Source organism: Dasypus novemcinctus, chromosome 1 (genome assembly GCF_030445035.2).
Source record: "Dasypus novemcinctus isolate mDasNov1 chromosome 1, mDasNov1.1.hap2, whole genome shotgun sequence".
Lineage (NCBI taxonomy): Eukaryota > Metazoa > Chordata > Mammalia > Cingulata > Dasypodidae > Dasypus > Dasypus novemcinctus.
Window position 1 is genome coordinate 155354655 of NC_080673.1, and position 18013 is coordinate 155372667.

An 18013-nucleotide genomic window follows, 5' to 3' on the forward strand; every position below is an offset into this window, starting at 1 on the left:
TTATAAAGAGTATTTATATGGAGTAGAAGCTTACAGTCACAAGGCCCTAAAGAGTCCAACTCAAGGTACCGTAAGAGGTACTTCCTTACCCAAAGTCTCTTGCCACATGTTGAAGCAAGATGGAGGGTGACATCTGCAAGGGTTCAGCCTTCCTTCTTCCTCTTAAGACTCCATGGTCCCAGCTTCTTCCTATCTTAGCCATAGTCTGGCATAAGGCTCATCTCTTGCCCCAGGGTTCGTTTCTTTCTGGGCTCAGCTGCTCCATTCTTGTCACAAGGTCACCTGTAGACTACCAGGATCTCTCTCCTACCTGGGCATCTGCCATGTCTCATGAGCTTCCTTTCTTCCTCTGTGTTCTTCTCTGTGTGTCTACTTCCATGTGAGAGACTGTTTATTAGCCCACCAAGGGAGCTGGGACTCAACGCTTAGCTGTACTCTAATGACCTGGTTGAATCAAAGCCCTAATCTTAACATTATTTAATCAGACGACTCAGCTGAATCTAATACAATCAAAGGTTATTGTGTCCAGAGGAACAGAACAGTTTACAAACAATCTAAATGTCTTTTAGAATTCATAATTAATATCAAACTGCCACATATGTTTTTGGCTTTCATTAGTCTCACACACTATATTAGTTTCTTAGGGCCTCTTAACGAAGCACTATCAGCTGGGTGACCTGAAACAAAAGAAATTTATTCTTTCACAGTTGCTGGAGGCCAGAAGTCCCAAATCAAGGTATCAGCAGGGCCATGTTCCTTCTGTAGGCTCTGAGTCAGGACCCCTTCAGCTTCTGATGACCCCAGGTGTTCCTTGACTTGTGGCAGCACAACTCTAGTCTCTGCTTCCAACTTCACATGGCTGACTTCCCTATCTCTGTCTCTGGGTCCACCTTTTCCTCTTATTAGGACATCAGGCATATTGGATTTAGGGCCCACTATAGTAGTAGAGTCATACTAAACCAGTATGACCTCAGCTAAAAGAATTCCATCTGCAAAGACCTTATTTCCAAATTAGGTCACATTCTGAGGGTCCAGGTAGATTTTAATTTGGGGGTTGGGGGGTGGGCAGCCCTCTTCAACTCTGCACAATTAAGTTATTCAATGCTTTAGATGCCTACCATTACTCTTTCTTTTCCTGAACTAACCCATCCGATTGTTTTAACATTTACTTCCTTTGAGCTGAGACCCAATCAGAGATTTGCCATTTACTATTCTGTGGAGATCATTCATGGAAAGAAGTCCCTCCTCTTTGGGGTTGAGAGAAGGCAGGAGCCCAGAGTGTGACGATACTTGTTCAAGATTACTTAGAAATTGTGTCTTGACTTGGGCATTGAAAATGGGCTCAAAGTTGATATAAAGACTCAATCCTCTTTTCCCCACTCACTCCCTCCTCCCCTCTCTTCCTTCCAATAAGAGGTAGTATGTGCTTATAATTTCTACCGCACCATTCTAGACACAGGGGATAGAGAAGTAAACATCAGACAAGGCCTCTGCTCTTAAAACACTTTCATCTACTGGGAATATAGATGACGATGAGTGCTTGAAGGAAGGAGACCAGGTCCAGAGCATAGCTGGTAGTGGGTGCCATTATCAGCCGAGTGGTCAGTACAGCCCTGCCCATTGCTCAGTGTGTCACACGGTTCAGGTACACTTTATAGAGTTGCCACTGGGCACTGTTGATTTTTATCAATAAGACTCACACGACGGCTACTCTCTCAGTTCAGATGACTTGGAACCTTTGAGAAGAATAGACTAAAGGAACTTTCTGTGGTGGTTTGCTGTTGGAAAGTCATCTTCCAGGGCAAAGGCACTACCTCCAGCTTGGGAGAGCTTCCTGGTCCATCGTGGAGCTGGAGGGCCGACTGCTCTCCTTGGTCCCAGGCCCCACATGGCCTCCCCACCCCCATGTCCTGACAGTTACTGCAGCATTTCCCATGGGTTGGCTGGTTAAGTCCTTGTCTTAAAAGACTGTAGATCCACATCTCTAAGGCAAGGTTGTTGTCTCTTGGTTTGGGAAGTGTTTTGTAGATAAGGATGGCCTCTTTTTTTGTTGGTAATTCTGTGTATGGCCTGGGTTCCTGACATTTCTCCACAAAGAAGCCATTTTGAAATTTCCTTGAGGTTTTAGGATCCCAGGGAGTGGAAAAAGTTGGGGTTGCAGCATTTAGATGAGGCAATGGGAAGAAGGTATTAACTTCCCATCCCCCTTCTTGGCGAGAGTTTGGAAGTTGACTGCTTCTTCTTCCTTCTAGGAAATTCTTGGGCTGTTGAAAAGGGGCAGTGGCAGTGGTCTGTATCATGCACTAAGCACTTGAAATTTGAAGGTTGCATATAATGGCTTTTCCATTTTTTTCTTTGCCTTGTAACACCCTCTAACCTGTCCTCTATAGTGACACCAAAGTAGTATTTCTGAAACGTTCTGATTATGTCTTTTCCTGGCTGAAACCCTTTCATGGTCCTTGCCTACTACTTAGCATCATACAGGAAGCTGCGTGACACACCAGCTGAGGTCTGTCCTCCATGCCCAGCGGTCCACACCTTACCTCCGTGCCTCTGCGCTGCAGCATCCCCTCTACCTGGAATTCTTTACTCTTGCCCACTTGGATATCGCCCTTTGGGGAAATGTCCTGAATTACCCCAGTTCAAGTTCATTGTGCCTTCCTCTGCTTCCTTCAACTTCATACATGCTTCTGTATTTATTTGTTCATGTCTTAAGCCAGTAAATTTTATTGTGAACACCGTTATGTCTCAGGCTTGTTCATAGTGCTGGGGATACAGCAGTGAGTGAGACAGACAAGGGCTGCCCACCCAGAGGGGAAGCAAGGAGTCAGACGACTGGGAGGATGATTTCAGATAACAGAAGAGAGTAACACAGCGTGTGATGGGGATGGGTGGGGTGGCCAGGGAGACCACTTTGGATAGTATAGCCAGGGAAGTACTCTGTGAAGCAGTGGCATTTGGTTGATCTCTGAATGATGAGCCAGGTCAGCCATGGAAGCATGTAGGATGGAGCTGCCAGTGCAGAGGATACAGTACCTGCAAAAGCCCTAGGCAGGGAGAGCTGGGCATTTCAGAGGGACAGAAGCCGGCCAGTGGGACTGGAGCAGAGTGAAGGGGGCAGGGAGGGATCTGCTGATAGAAGGCCTCACAGGCCTTGGCAGGAGGTTGGCATGTATTCCTACATGCAATAAGAAACTGTGGGAGGGTTTAGGTAGGGGAATCCTGTGAAATGACTTCCCCTTAAACTGCACGGAACGGGTCCTATTCTAAATGGCTCATGTGCATATGTCTCTGATAGACTGTGAGCAGTATGAGGGCTGCTAATCCATTGAATCTCCAGTACCTATCCCAGAGTGCAGCTAGTAAACATTTGGGCATTTAATTAATGAACAATGTATGTTTTTTCTGTCGGCTTGTTTTTGATAAGCTCAATTTAAGTAAAGTTATTTGCTTAAATCACCCGTTGAAGAAAATCTAATCATTCTGGTGCTGGGACACTTCCATATGAGTAAAGAAGGGCCGTAGACTTTTTCCAAGACTCTAGGGTGTTATTTTATTCTGGATGTTCTTTTCAGCCTTTGAAGCAGCACCACAAGAATGTTAAGTAGACTCTCGGTGACCAGGAAAGAATGAAAGCCATGACATTTAAAAAATGAAAACTCTTAAGTAGTACAATAAGACCTCATGATAAAGCGAATTCAGATATAACAAGCACAATGGCGTTTTTTCTTAAAAGCAGGTAGGCGCAAGTTCTCACCTTCTGGGGAGGACAGGCAGGGATTTGGTAGGAGGTGGTCATCTGATGATTTGGGACTTTATTAGTTCACCATAAGGCCAGTTGTGTCTCATTTTAGTTTCACTGTCTTTTGTGCCCTTTGACAGTACAAATCGCCTGAAAAATACTGTTTTTCATTAACTACAGGAAAATGTCCCCTTGCATTTTATGTGATGGAATTTTTTTGGACCCAGCTTATAGAGTGACGGGGGGTTTTACTGTAGGGAGTATTTTTCTATTATAATTATTTAATTTTAATTTAGAGGTAGTCCCCAGGGTTTTTTTCCCAAATCAATTGGAAACCTTAATTTATGTCTTTGTGTCCCATTAAATAAAGCTGTTTGAAAATCTCTCACGGTGAAATTGGAATCCCATTGTGCCTCCGTTGGCGTACTCTCATGGCACAGCGGCACTTCGTCTTAGAAGGAAGTATCTTTTCTGATGACTTCATTCCCCACATTCATTTAAAAATTACCCCATAGGTGATAGAGGGGTTTAGAATACCATGTTCATTCTGGACTTTTTAAAAGATGAAAATCTTTTTCTCTGCAGAGACTTCAGCAACACAGAAACGCTGTGTAGTGAACAGAAATATTATTGTGAAACATGCTGCAGCAAACAGGAGGCTCAGAAAAGGTACGTGAAGGATTTGGCTCGGGAGTAGCTTGGTGTAGTGTAAAGGAACCAGTCCATGGAGCCCAGCAGGTCTGGTTTGGAATCCCAGCTCCATCAACTCATAGTCATGGAGCTCTGGCAAAGCCACTTACCTTCCCTGGCCCTCAGCTCTTTGCTGGTGAAACTGGGGGATACCCACCTTGGGGAGATATCCATACATCCAGCTGTTCATTAATTCATTTATTTATTCAACAAATATTTACTGTGCTTCTATGTATCAGACACTGCTGGGTAAACAGACAATCAAACATTATCCCTCACCTCTTGCAATTAGAGATAAATTATATAAAGGACTTAGCATAGTATATAACAGTAGATGCCCAATATTATTGTTTTTCGTATAATCTATAACATTGGGACTTCTTATTTAGAGATATAAGAGATTTAAAAAATAATCGTTTTATAAGGAATCACAAAGAAATCAATAGCACATCAGTTATATAGATAGGTTTGTGAGAAAGTTACTGCATTCTGAATTGTTATAGAACTCAAGATTCCCCATCTTTTTTTAACCAGTGCCAGCCAGTTACAGATCTTGGACAATCTGAAGTAACTAGTGGGAATTCCCATTATCTGCACCCAGAAGCCAGGAAAGCTGACATTTTAATTAGCCTGTGAAGCCATACTGTGAGTTAAATTTATCCTGTCAGAGGTTCTAGCATATTCACAGTAACTCACAGGCGCTCACTACTGCCTTAAAAGCCCTCAGGGGTCTAGAGAGCTGAGGTTGAATCATTTCTCTGCCCAGCCTCCGTAGCCCTCCTCCCCCGCATATGCACACTTTCTTTACTGCATCAAAACTTACAAAGGGATAGTCATTGTAGCAGGCAGAGGCAGAGGGTATTGGACAGGGGAGCCTTCTCTGCTCTCCAGACTTTCAGTCCCAAGTCTGTCCAATGCCAGCCCCAGGTCCTCCTATGTGGCATTACAGCATTTCTGTTCAGCCCTGGGAGTTTTATCCATTAAGGTGCCAGGTGTTCCTGTTAAATGGGTTTCCCTATACTTCTTATCCTTCTACTGATATTGTTATTTTGCTTATTTTTATGGACAGGGTTTTATACTAATAGATTCCTTAATCAATATTCTCTTAAAATGCCTGCTTTTCAAATAATATGCATCGAAAACGTAGACAAGCCAGACCGCATTTACACCAATTCAATGAATTATACAGTTGTGGCACTGGAAGGTACAGAAGGTCCTCTAGTCTAGAACACTGTTATCTATGTAAAATGTTATGTTGTTCCGTGTGACTTTTTACCAAAGAATATTCATGATCGTCTAGTGCAAAAAAACTTTATTTGCCTATCTAAGTTTGGGAAATGTCTCAAATCCGAAACAGTTCCTTTACTGCGGGATTTTGCAAAACCTTCAGTATGTGAATGTGCATGGAGGATCTTCAGGATGGAAAAGAGCACTGTCCAAACTTACTTGACCACAGAAAACCCATCCCCTTTAACATCTCCAGGGATGGGGGACAGTGTTCGGTTGCTGTGGGCCAACTCCTACGTTTTATAATGAGGAAACCGGAAGCCAGAGAAGGGAGAGGACTTGTCCCAGCTCACGGGATAAGGAGTGAGTGAGCCTGGCACACTGGGCTTCCCGATGACCAGGAGGGTGGAGTTTCCAAAATATCCTTCTGCTGGTCCTCAGAACTTGCAAGTTCATTCTGCCTCCTGCTGCTTATCCTTTTCCCAACATCCTTTTCTCAAAAGCTGTCATTCCTCCTCTCTATGATCTCAGGGGATGCATTACTCAAATGTTTCTCTCTGGAAGGCAGAGAGCAATTGGACCTCAATTTTTATTTGTGCACAAATTATGGAATGTCTCCTTTGATCAAAGAGAGAGACATTGCTGTGCTTGTCTCTCGCTGGCACTCCAGGTAGTAGAAGAGGTAGGGTGAGTCAGCTCTAGATTGATGTGCATACAGTATGCTTGTGAACTGTTCTGGAACCTTGCTAGCCTGAAGTTGGTTGGACCCCTTCTGCCTTCCATCTGTGCAGGTGATGGTGGATTTTCCCCCAACAGGTGTTGGGGACAACTGATTTTTCTATTTCTTGCTTTCTTAGGATGAGAGTAAAAAAGCTGCCCATGATTTTGGCCCTTCACCTAAAGCGGTTCAAGTACATGGAGCAGCTGCACAGGTACACCAAGCTGTCTTACCGGGTGGTATTTCCTCTGGAACTCCGGCTCTTCAACACCTCCAGTGACGCAGTGAACCTGGACCGCATGTACGACCTGGTCGCCGTAGTCGTTCACTGCGGCAGGTAAGGCAGGGCTGCGCGCTGGACGTGGAAGGGCGTCCCTTCACCACAGCAGACCAGCTTCACCTTGACCGGGCTGTGAGATGCAGTAGTAGGTCTTTGGGGAATCTCTTCCAAGCTCTTGTTTACTTATAGTCTCAAAGTTAATGTAGACATACCTACATATATACATGAAATAAAATGGTATTATAACAAGGATAATAATCTAAATACTCTATCGTAGGAAAGATAATTTTAATAAATCTCCATTGGGTAGAAATGATGCTTAAGAGGAGTTTGAAATAACATGGAGAAATCAATGCTTATGCTATGTTTTCAGTTTTCAGAATGTCAGATTATAGATATATAGTATGATAACAAATGTATTTCAAAATGTATGAATAAAGACTGGAAGGAAGAGCTGAAGTTGAATTATCTTCCAGTGTTTAAAAAAATGGATTCTCTATACCTTTTCCAGTCTTTCCCCATTATTTTATAATAAGTACATAATCAGAAGAAAAGAGGATAGAGAGAGAATGCTGCTTAAAAGGGAGATGCACAGTGTTTTGCTGAAAGTCCTGTGAACAAGTATTTCTTATTCTATAATTTGATATAAATGTGGAAAAGTACATTGAAAATTCACCTGTAGGTTATCCTCTGCTCAGGCGGGGCAGGCTTCTGTGCCCTCCAGGGGATGGGCATAGCTTTCCTCTTTGCCCTCCTAAAATTGAGATTGGGGCATGCTGTGAAGCAAGCATCTTTTCCTCTCCATCTGCTGGATCAGATTGCAGTGAACGTATCTGAGGCAGTTTGAAATTATTTCATGAATCCCAAAAAGAGAAATATTGTGTCTTAAACTAATCCATTCTTGTGGGTGTGAGATGCATTTGACTGGATCATGTCAGGAGGGCGTGATTCATGCTGAGTCTTCATCCTCTTGCTGAGTCTGATAGAAAAGGAGACACAGACCCAGGCACAGGAAAAAGGAGGAAAAAGCAAGTTGGCGTATTGGATCCTGCAAAGTAAGAGAGAGGAATGCAGGAAAACAGAAACCCCAGAGGCTCAAAGAGGCTGGGCCCCTGGAGCAGCTCAAGAGGAGCCCAGCCCTGCTATATGCCTAATGACCTACAGCTGAATTCGGGAAGAGAGCGGAACAGCTGAGGCTGATAGAGGAGGTCCGGAAAGAGACCAGCCCTATGCCCGCTTGCTCACAACTGTGCTCCAAAAGATGGTAGATTCTAGAGGGAAAAGTGGAGACCTCTGCAGAGATTGCCTCCCTTCACCAATTTCAGCATCAACAATAGCTGACTTGAGTGAGAAAGCACCTCTTATGGTGCCTTGAGTTGGCCTTGGAACTGTAAGCTTTTACCCAAGTAAATCTTCTTTATAAAAGCCAACAGATTTCTGGTACTTTTCATAAGCAGCTCTTGGTAAACTTAAACAATACCATTACCAAGAGGTGCCCTTTGAACACCCTCCCTTCAGGACACTGGTTCTGTGTGGAGTTGCAGATGGACGTTTTTCACTTTGTGGTTGGGTGGGCTGGTACCAGAACCTGTAGCCTCAGCACCCCATGATTTGTCTCGTGCTCACTAAATGTAAATCATCGGATATTTTCTTTCCTTCTCGTGGAGGTGTATTTATTGGCTAGTGTTTTAATTTGCTAAAGGCTGCAAAGGCAATCTATCAGAAATGGTTTGGCTTTTACAATGGGGATTTATTAACTTAGAAGCTCACAGTTCTGACTCCATGCAAGTGTCTAAATCAAGGCTTCATCAGGAGATGCTGCTGTGGGTGCTCAGGCACATGGTGGGTGCCTGCCAGGCTCTGCTCTCCTCCAGCTTCCTCTCTGCTCCTGTGGGCTCTCCTCTGAGGTCCTGGGTCTTTTCTCCCTCTGCTCCTGAGGCCTTTTCATGATATTTATAAAGTAAGAGGATTAAGGCCCACCCTGGGCTATGCCTTACCAAGTAATCTAATCAAACAAGCCTTTAACTGAATTTAATCTCATCAAAGGGTCCCACCTATGATAGGTTCACACCCACAGAAATGGACTAATTTAAGAACATTATTTTCTGGAGTCCACAAATAACTCACTAGTATCACACTTAATATAAGCCACCTCTGTTTCCTCTGAAGAATAGTTCTAACAGTCATTCTATCAAAGGCACAGGGTCCCATGATCCAAAGCTAGCTCTGCATACTGGGTACAACCCCAGGCCAGGGTGGGGAGGATGGCTGAGGAGGCAAATCCTGATACTTGGAGGGCGGAGTGGTCAAGGTGGGCGGTAGATGGGTAAGACGTGCCAGGGAGGCTTGGTGAAGGCAGCACAGAGTACTTGGATGTGCACGATAGAGACGTAGGCTTTCCTTGGACCTCTGTGGGTGCCCAGAGGTTTGGGGGTAGGACTCTCATCCCTGGGGGGACTGGGGATGGCAAGGAGAGATCCATAGCGGGGAACTGGGGGACCGTGGAGGTTGGGCTCTGGAATAGTCAGTTTTAGTAACGGGAGCACGAAGTTAGAACAGCCCCTGCAGGGAGGGTGATTTAGGGCAGTCACACGAGTCACTGAGCTCGGAGTCGTTAAATGCACCAGGCTGGCCTGTGCATAGGGATCAGGTGACTTCCAGCTATGGCACCCGAGGGCTCTAGGCTTATGGACCTGCGCCTGTTCTTCCCCTTCCATGCCAGGAGCTCCTGGGCTACGTTCCAGTGGGTGTACAGGCTCATTTGTTGATCAAGTATCTCTTTGAACTCTTCTTTCCTGGGTTCTCTACCAGGACCGAAAGATATAGAAGTGAATATGTCACATGGGGCCCTGCCCTCATCATGAAGCTTGCAGTCTTGTGGGGAAGACAAATAATTAACAAGTAAACACACCTGCTTGCTACCACCAGAAACAAACCATTGACGCTTGGGAGGGGTCGAAATGGGAAAGTTTGTTGTTAATAATGTTCCCACAATTAAAACCAAAAAGAGCAAGTTGCTGAAGGGACAATGACACTTAAATGCAATACATGATCCTAGATGGAAACTAACAAGGAAGCGAGGGTTCAAAAGGGCATAATTGGGACATATGAAAAATTAGAATCTAGACAATGTTAAATTTTCTGAAGTTAAGGTGGATATATAAGTGAATATCCTGGTTCTTAGGAAATGTGCATGGCAGTAGTAAGTGTTCAAGGAGTATGGTGTACATACATGGCCCACACTCAAGTGTTCAGAAAATGGATTCATAAACAGAAAGAAAGGCAATGGATTGATAGGTGTGATGGCAAATGTGGAAAAATGTTAAAGCTGGTGGATCTAGGTATATGGGGGTATACAGGTATGTTGGAATTGTCTTTCAGATTTGTATTATTTTTGTAACTGTCCTTTAAGTTTCAAAGTATAAAAAACAAACCACTGCAAGATCGTTTGTAATTATTATTAGTGCTACGAGGAATGAACAGGGTGGTGAGAGAGAGGTTGTCAGGGAAGGTGTAGCTGTGGAGGTGACCTTTGAGCTGAGGCCTGCGGGGTGTAATGGGGGGAGGCTCATTCCGGGCAGAGTGAGCAGAAGGAGCAAAGGCCCAGGGTAGTAGGCAGGTAGGAGAGGGCGATGGAAGCCAGATGAGATCAGAGGAGGGCAGGAATGGATCAGGTAGTCGTTCTGAATATAAAGAAAGCAAACAAAGGCGAAATTCAGCTTTTCAACTGAAATGGTGGTTGTTTTTTTTTTAAGATTTATTTCATTTATTTCTCTCCCCTTCCCCCCATTGTTTGCTCTCTGCATCCTTTCGCTGTGTGTTCTTCTGCATCCACTTGCTTTATCTGGCAGAACTGGGGAACTGTCTCTTTTTTGTTGGTATCATCTTGCTGCGTCAGCTTGCTCCATGTGGGCAGTGCTACTCCTGGGTGGGCTGTGCTCTTTTCAAGTGGGGCACCTTTCCTTGCGGGGCTCACTCATTGCGTGTGGGGTACCCCGGCGTGGTGCAGCACTGCACATGGGTCAGGAGGCCCTGGGGATTGAACCCTGGACCCTCCATATGGTAGGCAGATGCTCTATCAGTTGAACCACGTCCGCTTCCCTAAATGGTGCTTTAAAAACAAACAAACCACTCTAGATTTAGATTAAAATCCCCTCAGGTATACTCTTGTACTATAACTGTATAGTTGTTCTTTCTCCTTTTTTCCCCCTAATTTTATAGCGTGTATCTTTTCTTTATTTTAGCACTTGTTACTATGCATATGGTCCATTAGCATCTTTCTAAAACTTAGGTCATGTCATCACTCCTCACAACTCCCCGTCTTCCCTGTTCACTCACAGCAAAGTCCAAAATCGTAGCCACTCTGCCCCCTTGGTCTGCTCCTCCCCGCCTGCTGACCACCCCCCTTCAGTCCCTCTGGGCCCCTTGCTGCTCCACGAACACACCAGGGCCCCCTCCCCTGCCGCAGCCTTTGCACCGGAAAGTCTCTGTATCCTGAAAATTCTGCCATCCAGTCACAACGCTTGTTCCTTTCCCTCACCCCCACCCCGGTTTCCTTAGGGAATTTTCCTTCTCTCAAATCTCATGGTATCAGAGAAGGCTTCTCTTACCACTTTATATCAGACTGTACCCTGCTATTCCTCACTGTCCATTCTCTTGCCCTGCTGTGTTCTTCCTCATGGCACTTACCACCACGGCTTGACATACATTTCCATTTAATTTATGTAGTGTCTGTCTGCCTCCCATCCCAAGCTTCATGAAAGTTGGGATTTTGTTTTGTTCGCAGCTTTTTTCCTTGGCAGCCAGGAACTGTTTTGTTACTAGTTGCTGAATTTGAAGGACCCTTTTCCCCATGGAACTGTAAGTCCTTCGAAGGCAGATGTTTTCCACATCTCTCTTTTCCCTGTGCCCAGCATGGTGCCCGCAACAGACACTCCTCTGTCCATTGTGGCCAAATGAACTTGGAACCTGCAGTGAGGCATTTCACAAGTTCTTTCTGCCAATGCTGCAGTTCTTTTTAGTGAATCAACTGCTTATGAAGAGCTAAATAGTTTTATGAAGAAATAAATGTTAACTGGGTAACTTTCCTTTGTTTTTGTTCTTTTCCAGCGGTCCGAATCGTGGGCACTATATCACTATTGTGAAAAGTCACGGCTTCTGGCTTTTGTTTGATGATGACATTGTAGAGGTTGGTATGCAGAGATGGTTCTCCAATAGGGCATGTGGACGTGTGGACATTCTTAAAAATGGGCTTGTTTCCTCGTAATCTGATCTGAAAACAACTTACATTGTTATTGAAACTAAATTCTGCAGCTCTCAGAGAAGGGCTGCTTGTGAGCATTGTCATGTTCATCCTGTGCTCTTGCTAAGTTGTCCCGTTAGCCCATAGATGTGGGGTCGCTGGTCATGTTTTAATATGTAAGTCCTCTTTCCTTCCATGGACGAAGCCTTCTCTGGTACAGACCAAATAAGAGACTTCAAAGTTCTATTAAAATTCTTACGTTGTACCAGATTTTTCTGCACAATGCATTGCTGCCTGTTTACTATATATATATATATATAAAACATATATCAGTCTCTTGGGCCTGGAAACATTTATCTTCCACAGAACTATTCCATGTATTGATTTAGTTGTAAAGGAATGCTAGCTGGCATGAATTCCACACTCAAAGACATGATCTATTTTAGCTCACTGAGCTAACTGTTTTAGTGAAATAATACTAACAACTCTTGTAGTCTGAATGAATTAAAGTTATCCCCAAGACACCCAGTATACCATTTGAAAAACAGAAGTCCTGACTTCTTCAAGGAGTGCCTACATATGTTTGCTGATAGATGAAAGGGTGATCTTTTACCCCAGTTATGTGCAATTATGTCGAGTCTATTGAATTATCCGTTTGCTATTGAAAGTTCCTAATTGTGATGCTGTAATAATAAATAACGCTTGCTACGTTTTGTTGTGTGTTCCATTAGTTCTTTCCTTCTCCCACTACTCACGTTAAACAGTTATATTGTTTTATCTCTCTTTTATTGCAGAAAATAGATGCTCAAGCTATTGAAGAATTCTATGGCCTGACATCAGATATATCAAAAAATTCAGAATCTGGATATATTTTATTCTACCAGTCAAGAGAGTAACTTAAAGAACTTGGACCTAATTCAAGTGGGGAAAAACGTTCAAAGCACCATTACCTGGTTTCTCTGCAGATTTTCTTCGTCCCCAGTGGCCCTCCAGTTGTATCACTCCGAGTCTCAGTGGTCTGGATGTGTTAGATTCTCTCCCGTTTGTTTTTTTACATGCCGCACTACTCTTGGTTTTATTTTAGTCTGAGGTAGAGTTAACTGCAATCAGAGTGTAGTGAGATTTATATGAGTAACTTGCTAATTTTAGGATTGGGTATATGCTATGCCACTTTTATGTCTGGCTGAATTAGAATGACATTTCCAGTGAAATGTCTCCATTTCTATTTTGGGTCTTTGCTCAGCTTCATAAATGACTTCCAGGGTCTCTTTACGATGCATTCCTTTTAACTCGTCCTTGGAAGCTGGCCTCCCGTTTTTAGCTTCTCTGCCTCTTTTCTGACAGAACTGGGTAGATGTTCTTGTTCTAGGGCTGCAACCGTAGCTTTACGTTTGTACAGGTGAGAAAGTTTAAAAGGGAGTAACCGCAATTTTCAGACCATCTTCCTTGTGGAACAGGGCGAAGAGAGGCTGTTTGCGATGGTTAGCGTCCACACTGGCCACTAGAATTCCAGGGGCGAAGAAGGTGCGGAGGCAGGCAGAGCCAAGCGGAGGAAGCGGACAGTGAGAAGTTACTTTCTTACCTTCCTACCAAAACGAAGTTTCAGGAAAATAATTATATGCTATTTGTTTTCGGTGGAACCCTTAAAACCTTTTCTTCCGTGAGGTCCTGTGAGTAGTGTTTATCCTTTATCTGGCACTGCTAGACTTTTCAAGGTTTCTTTCCAATCCTACTGATATTTTACAGTCTGTGGTTGCAGAGCTGATGATGCATCACAGTGACTGCAGCCGGCATAGCTCTCCTCAGCCAGAACATCCCGACAACATCCGCGTATCAGGAAATAACGAAGGCACTGCACCTTTACAGCCATCCATTGCACTGTACTGCTGTTCACTTTTTTTTTTTTTTTTTTAAAACATTTCCAGTCTGTTTCCTGAGGCACTGGCAAGTCTCAGTGCTAATAAAGAACCTTTCTAGAGGAAATACTGGAATTAGCTGGGTATCAAGGTGGGTCACAGGAAGTATCAGTGGGGTGGGGGTAAATGAACAAAAGGGTAGCCTTTTCTTTGACTCAGACTTCTAGAATGCTTGATAAGATGGCGTTTTTTTTTTTTAATAACCTCATCTCACCATTGTTACTTTTACTCATTTTCTTCTTTGTTATATCTGTATTTATTAGAACACTTGAGTATTGGTGCCTTTTATTAAAAGGGTCATTTGGTGTTTTGCTGTTAAGCTGGTTTTTTGGTTTCCTACAAATATTATGAGTTGCATTTCTTGGCTTCTTTGTGGGAAGTCAATGAACTTCCATACACTATAATATACTGTGAACGTATTATTTTGTTACCTAATAAATCAGTCAATGAACATGCATACTTTTGGCATAATGTGAACTAAAATTGAAATTGAAAATGTTAGTGTCCATTTTGCATCAAGTAAGAGGATAGCACTTTAGATGAAAACTGGATTTCTTATCTTTGAAGTATCTTGAACTGTATCTTGCTCAGAACTTAAACAAGCATGCCAACACTTCATTTGTTCATGCTTGAGGTGAAATATTTTACTTTTCACTGGAGAAGACAAAAACAGGGTGATCTTCTTGTTATTGTTTTATACAAATGACAAAAATATACCTTGCCTTGTTTAGAGGCTGCTTCATATTTATAAATATTTTGTCTTTTTGTCCTCCACTAAATGTATGCAGTAATCACTTACCTCAAAGGTAATTCTTTGTTCTGTTTTTTTTAAGGAGAGACACTTCCTAATTGAAGCTGATTGATATAGGGAAATGTTTTTATAGTATGTAACCATGTATTTAACTGCGGGTCACTAAGTTTTAAAAAAATGATGACTGATTGCTAAAACATTTGGAATTGATTCGTAAGAAAAACTATTAAAATTATCTTCAAAATGACTCTTGGAGCTAATTTGTTAGAAAAAAGCTTCAATTGGAAACCTGTAAAAGTAATACTTAAATGCTAAAACATTGGTTCAAAACATTTCTTTTTTGTGTTGGGGGTGTAAGTAGTTTTTCTTAGTAACTTAACTGCAGTTATTCTTTTTAACAGATATAATCAATTAAAATTCAATATTTGTGGATAAATTTATGAAATGAAAAAGTTAAGTATGGAAGATATTGCAAAGACATTAAAATAGCTGTATGATGCAGGGAAAGAAGATTAGAAAAAGATCAAAATGTACTTATCCACCAACACTCCAGTTATTTTTATTTTTTTTGAACTTTAGAGCTATCTGGTAATTTCTACCCTCTTCCTTTTCTATATGCAAAAACACTAGGCAGCTACATTTTTTTCCCAATCATTTCACTTTATGTGAAGAAATTAGCATAGAAACCTTTTTTTTTTTTAATCCCTCCTTTGTAGTGTAGAGACTGGTGTGGGATATGTGAGAGCATCCTGAGGTCAACAAAGCACAAGGGCTCAGCCATATTCTCTCAAAGGGCCAAGCCAGGGTTTTCGTGGGCCATTTCCTGGCTGAAGTGCATAGCCCTACTGTATTTCTTTTAACTGCTAGGTGTTTTAAAATAAGTTACAGTGTTTTACATTTTCAAAAAAGAGGAGAGATTTGCTTTATTGGTGTAGCATCTAGAGTAACATACTACAGTATGTTATTTTTAAAATGTTTTGAAAAATAAGTTTTGGTAAGATGCTGACATCCAGCCCTGTTATGTTAATACATGTTCCATTCCAAGGCAGTATGAAGTGGGCTGGTTTGAAGAGAGCCAAGGAACAATCCAAGCAGGGCATTGATTTGAATAGTAGGCCAGCCATATTTGGTTTTATGGCCTGTTATATTTTGGACTTAAGATGAAATGGGGGGGGGGGGGGGGAATCACAGAAATGGTCCCTATGCATTTATTTTCATGAATACCCTTAATTTCATGGGCATGCCTAACAATGAACTATATTCTAACAGGAGCTTAGGGCTTATTTTAGATATTGAAGTGTAGCTTTATTACAGATGGATTTTATCTTTAAACATTGCATTTTGATCAACTTTGTATAGTCACGTGTATTAAAATGTTGTGCACTAAATGTTTTGCCCTTGTTTGCTATTCTATGGTCAAGGCATTTATCAGCATTATTGTGATTAACTCATGTAAATGGCATGGGTCAGGGAAAATTGTTTTTCTGCCTAATTAGTTTTCCGTTTTTCAGTACCACATTAATTTATTTTTGGCTTCCATTTCTGTATAACCAAAACAGTTGCTGTATTTGTGTGGCATTCATTTGATTTTGTTGCTAAAAAAATTTATAGTTTTTATTTAAAATATTCTGTACTTTATTTTTTTTAATGTAACCAATTCAAGCACTTTAAGCAATAATGTCAATCTTGTGAAATTTTAATCAATTTATTCCCCTGCCTCTAAAACTGTTTGCAAAAAAAAAAATAAATAGGAATTCTCTCCCAAGAGAATTATATCTGGGTAATCTTACACACATGGACTTAACATGCTTTTTATGATATGCAAGTCAGTGGTAAGTAGCATGTTCAGGTAATCATTCAAATATTAATTTTGGAGCAGTGGACATGGTAAAGAAAATTCTCGTCAGTGTAGTACATAGAGGCGGAGCTACTGTGTAGGTTGATAAAGACCATGTTCTAGAGAGAACCTACCACTTCTCCGAGTGAAAAAGATCAACAGAATTAATCTAGAAACCAATATCTGGGGCATAGGAAATTAAGAATATCAGTGAAAAATAAGAATTTAGGGGTAGGTAATTAGGCATCAAAATGAGTTGCTTGGCTGGGACTTGACATATAAAATCCCCTTAAAAGATCCAGTCCCAAGGTAAGAGAGTCCTGTCTTAGTTTGTCAGGGCTGCTGTAACAAATACCACCCACTGGTTAGGTTCAAGAGCAGGAATTTATTGTCGCCCATTTGGAGGCTAGAAGTCTAAAGTCCAGGTTTTGGCAGGCTCAAGCTTTCTCTGAGGCCTAGCTCGCTGGCAGTGGCTTGCTGGGGAGGCATACCTCAATCTGCCTGTCTCCTGTGTCCAAATTTCATCTGCTTATAAGGACTCCAGTCATGTTGGATTAAGGCCCACCCTGATCCCATTTGGTCTCATGTAAACCAATAACATCTTCAGCGATGACAGGACCAGGGGTTAGAATGGGAGCATGTCTTTGAGCGGCTGTTTTAGTTTCCTGAGCTCAAGCTAATACCACGGAATGGGTTGGATTAATCAATGGGAATTGACTGGCTCACAGTTCGGAGATTAGGAAAAAGTCTGAATCAAGGCATCCCTGGCTTTCTAGAGCTGGCTCCTGGCAAGCCCTGGTCTTAGCTTGTCCCATGGCAAGGCACATGGCAGCGGCACCTGATCCTCTTCTTTTCTGGGTTCTGTGGATGCCCAGCTTCTGGCTGCTTCCCATGGCTTTCTCTCTCTGAGTTTCATTTCACTTATAAAGGACGCCAGTAAAAGGATTAAGACCTGATTGGCCTGGGCCACAGTTTAAGTAACCTCTTTGAAAGGTCTACTTAGGAGGGGTTTATGCCCACAGGAATGGGTTAAACTTAAGAACATTTTTTTCTGGAGCACATACAGTTTCAAATGACCACAGAAGGGTCCTGATTCAATCCCTAGCAGATTCCTTCAGCGCCTGGCTTGGAAGGAGCAGAGCGTGAGGCGCTGACCCTGCTGTGCTGGTGCCAGCCTCTGGCTTCTGGATTTTTAAGGATCTGTGGGAAAACCCAGCTTCAAGAAGACTTTCTTGGGAATGTTTTTAACTTTTTCTAAACCTTGTTTTCTCCATCTGTTCAATGGCATGTCTATAGGGTAGGCCTGTCACCGATGGGACACAATTTCTGGGCAATGAGACGTGTTTCTCATTTCTCCAAATTTCTTTCCCTCTCTGTTCATTGATAATACCTTGACCAGGGAATGAAGGCTTCCATTCCATTGTCTTTTACTTGCATGAAGATAAAAATATTTGCTAAATCTTTTTTTTTTTTCCCTGAGAGGTAATTTTTATAGTGGAGAGATGAAGTGGGGAAAGGCCACTGAGAGTTCTTAACCTTTTTTGTTCCACAGACCCCTGTTCTGCCAGACAGGTAAAAACCACAGACCCCTAACTGAAGTCTTCACTATA

The 18013-nt window shown here is 42.4% G+C and overlaps 1 protein-coding gene across 2 annotated transcripts in view; it reads left to right on the plus strand.

Annotated features, from left to right (window-relative positions):
• The window catches only part of USP46 (ubiquitin specific peptidase 46), a 72660-nt gene extending 56329 nt beyond the window's left edge, over nucleotides 1–16331 (plus strand). For both annotated transcript variants that reach the window (XM_004460625.4, XM_023589440.2), the window contains exons 6-9: nucleotides 4328–4411; nucleotides 6517–6714; nucleotides 11767–11845; nucleotides 12694–16331. In XM_004460625.4, coding sequence (XP_004460682.1) covers nucleotides 4328–4411; nucleotides 6517–6714; nucleotides 11767–11845; nucleotides 12694–12795 — 463 coding nt within the window. In that variant the 3' untranslated portion in view covers nucleotides 12796–16331. The remainder of the gene's footprint in view (nucleotides 1–4327; nucleotides 4412–6516; nucleotides 6715–11766; nucleotides 11846–12693) is intronic.
• Nucleotides 16332–18013: the final 1682 nt, after the last annotated feature.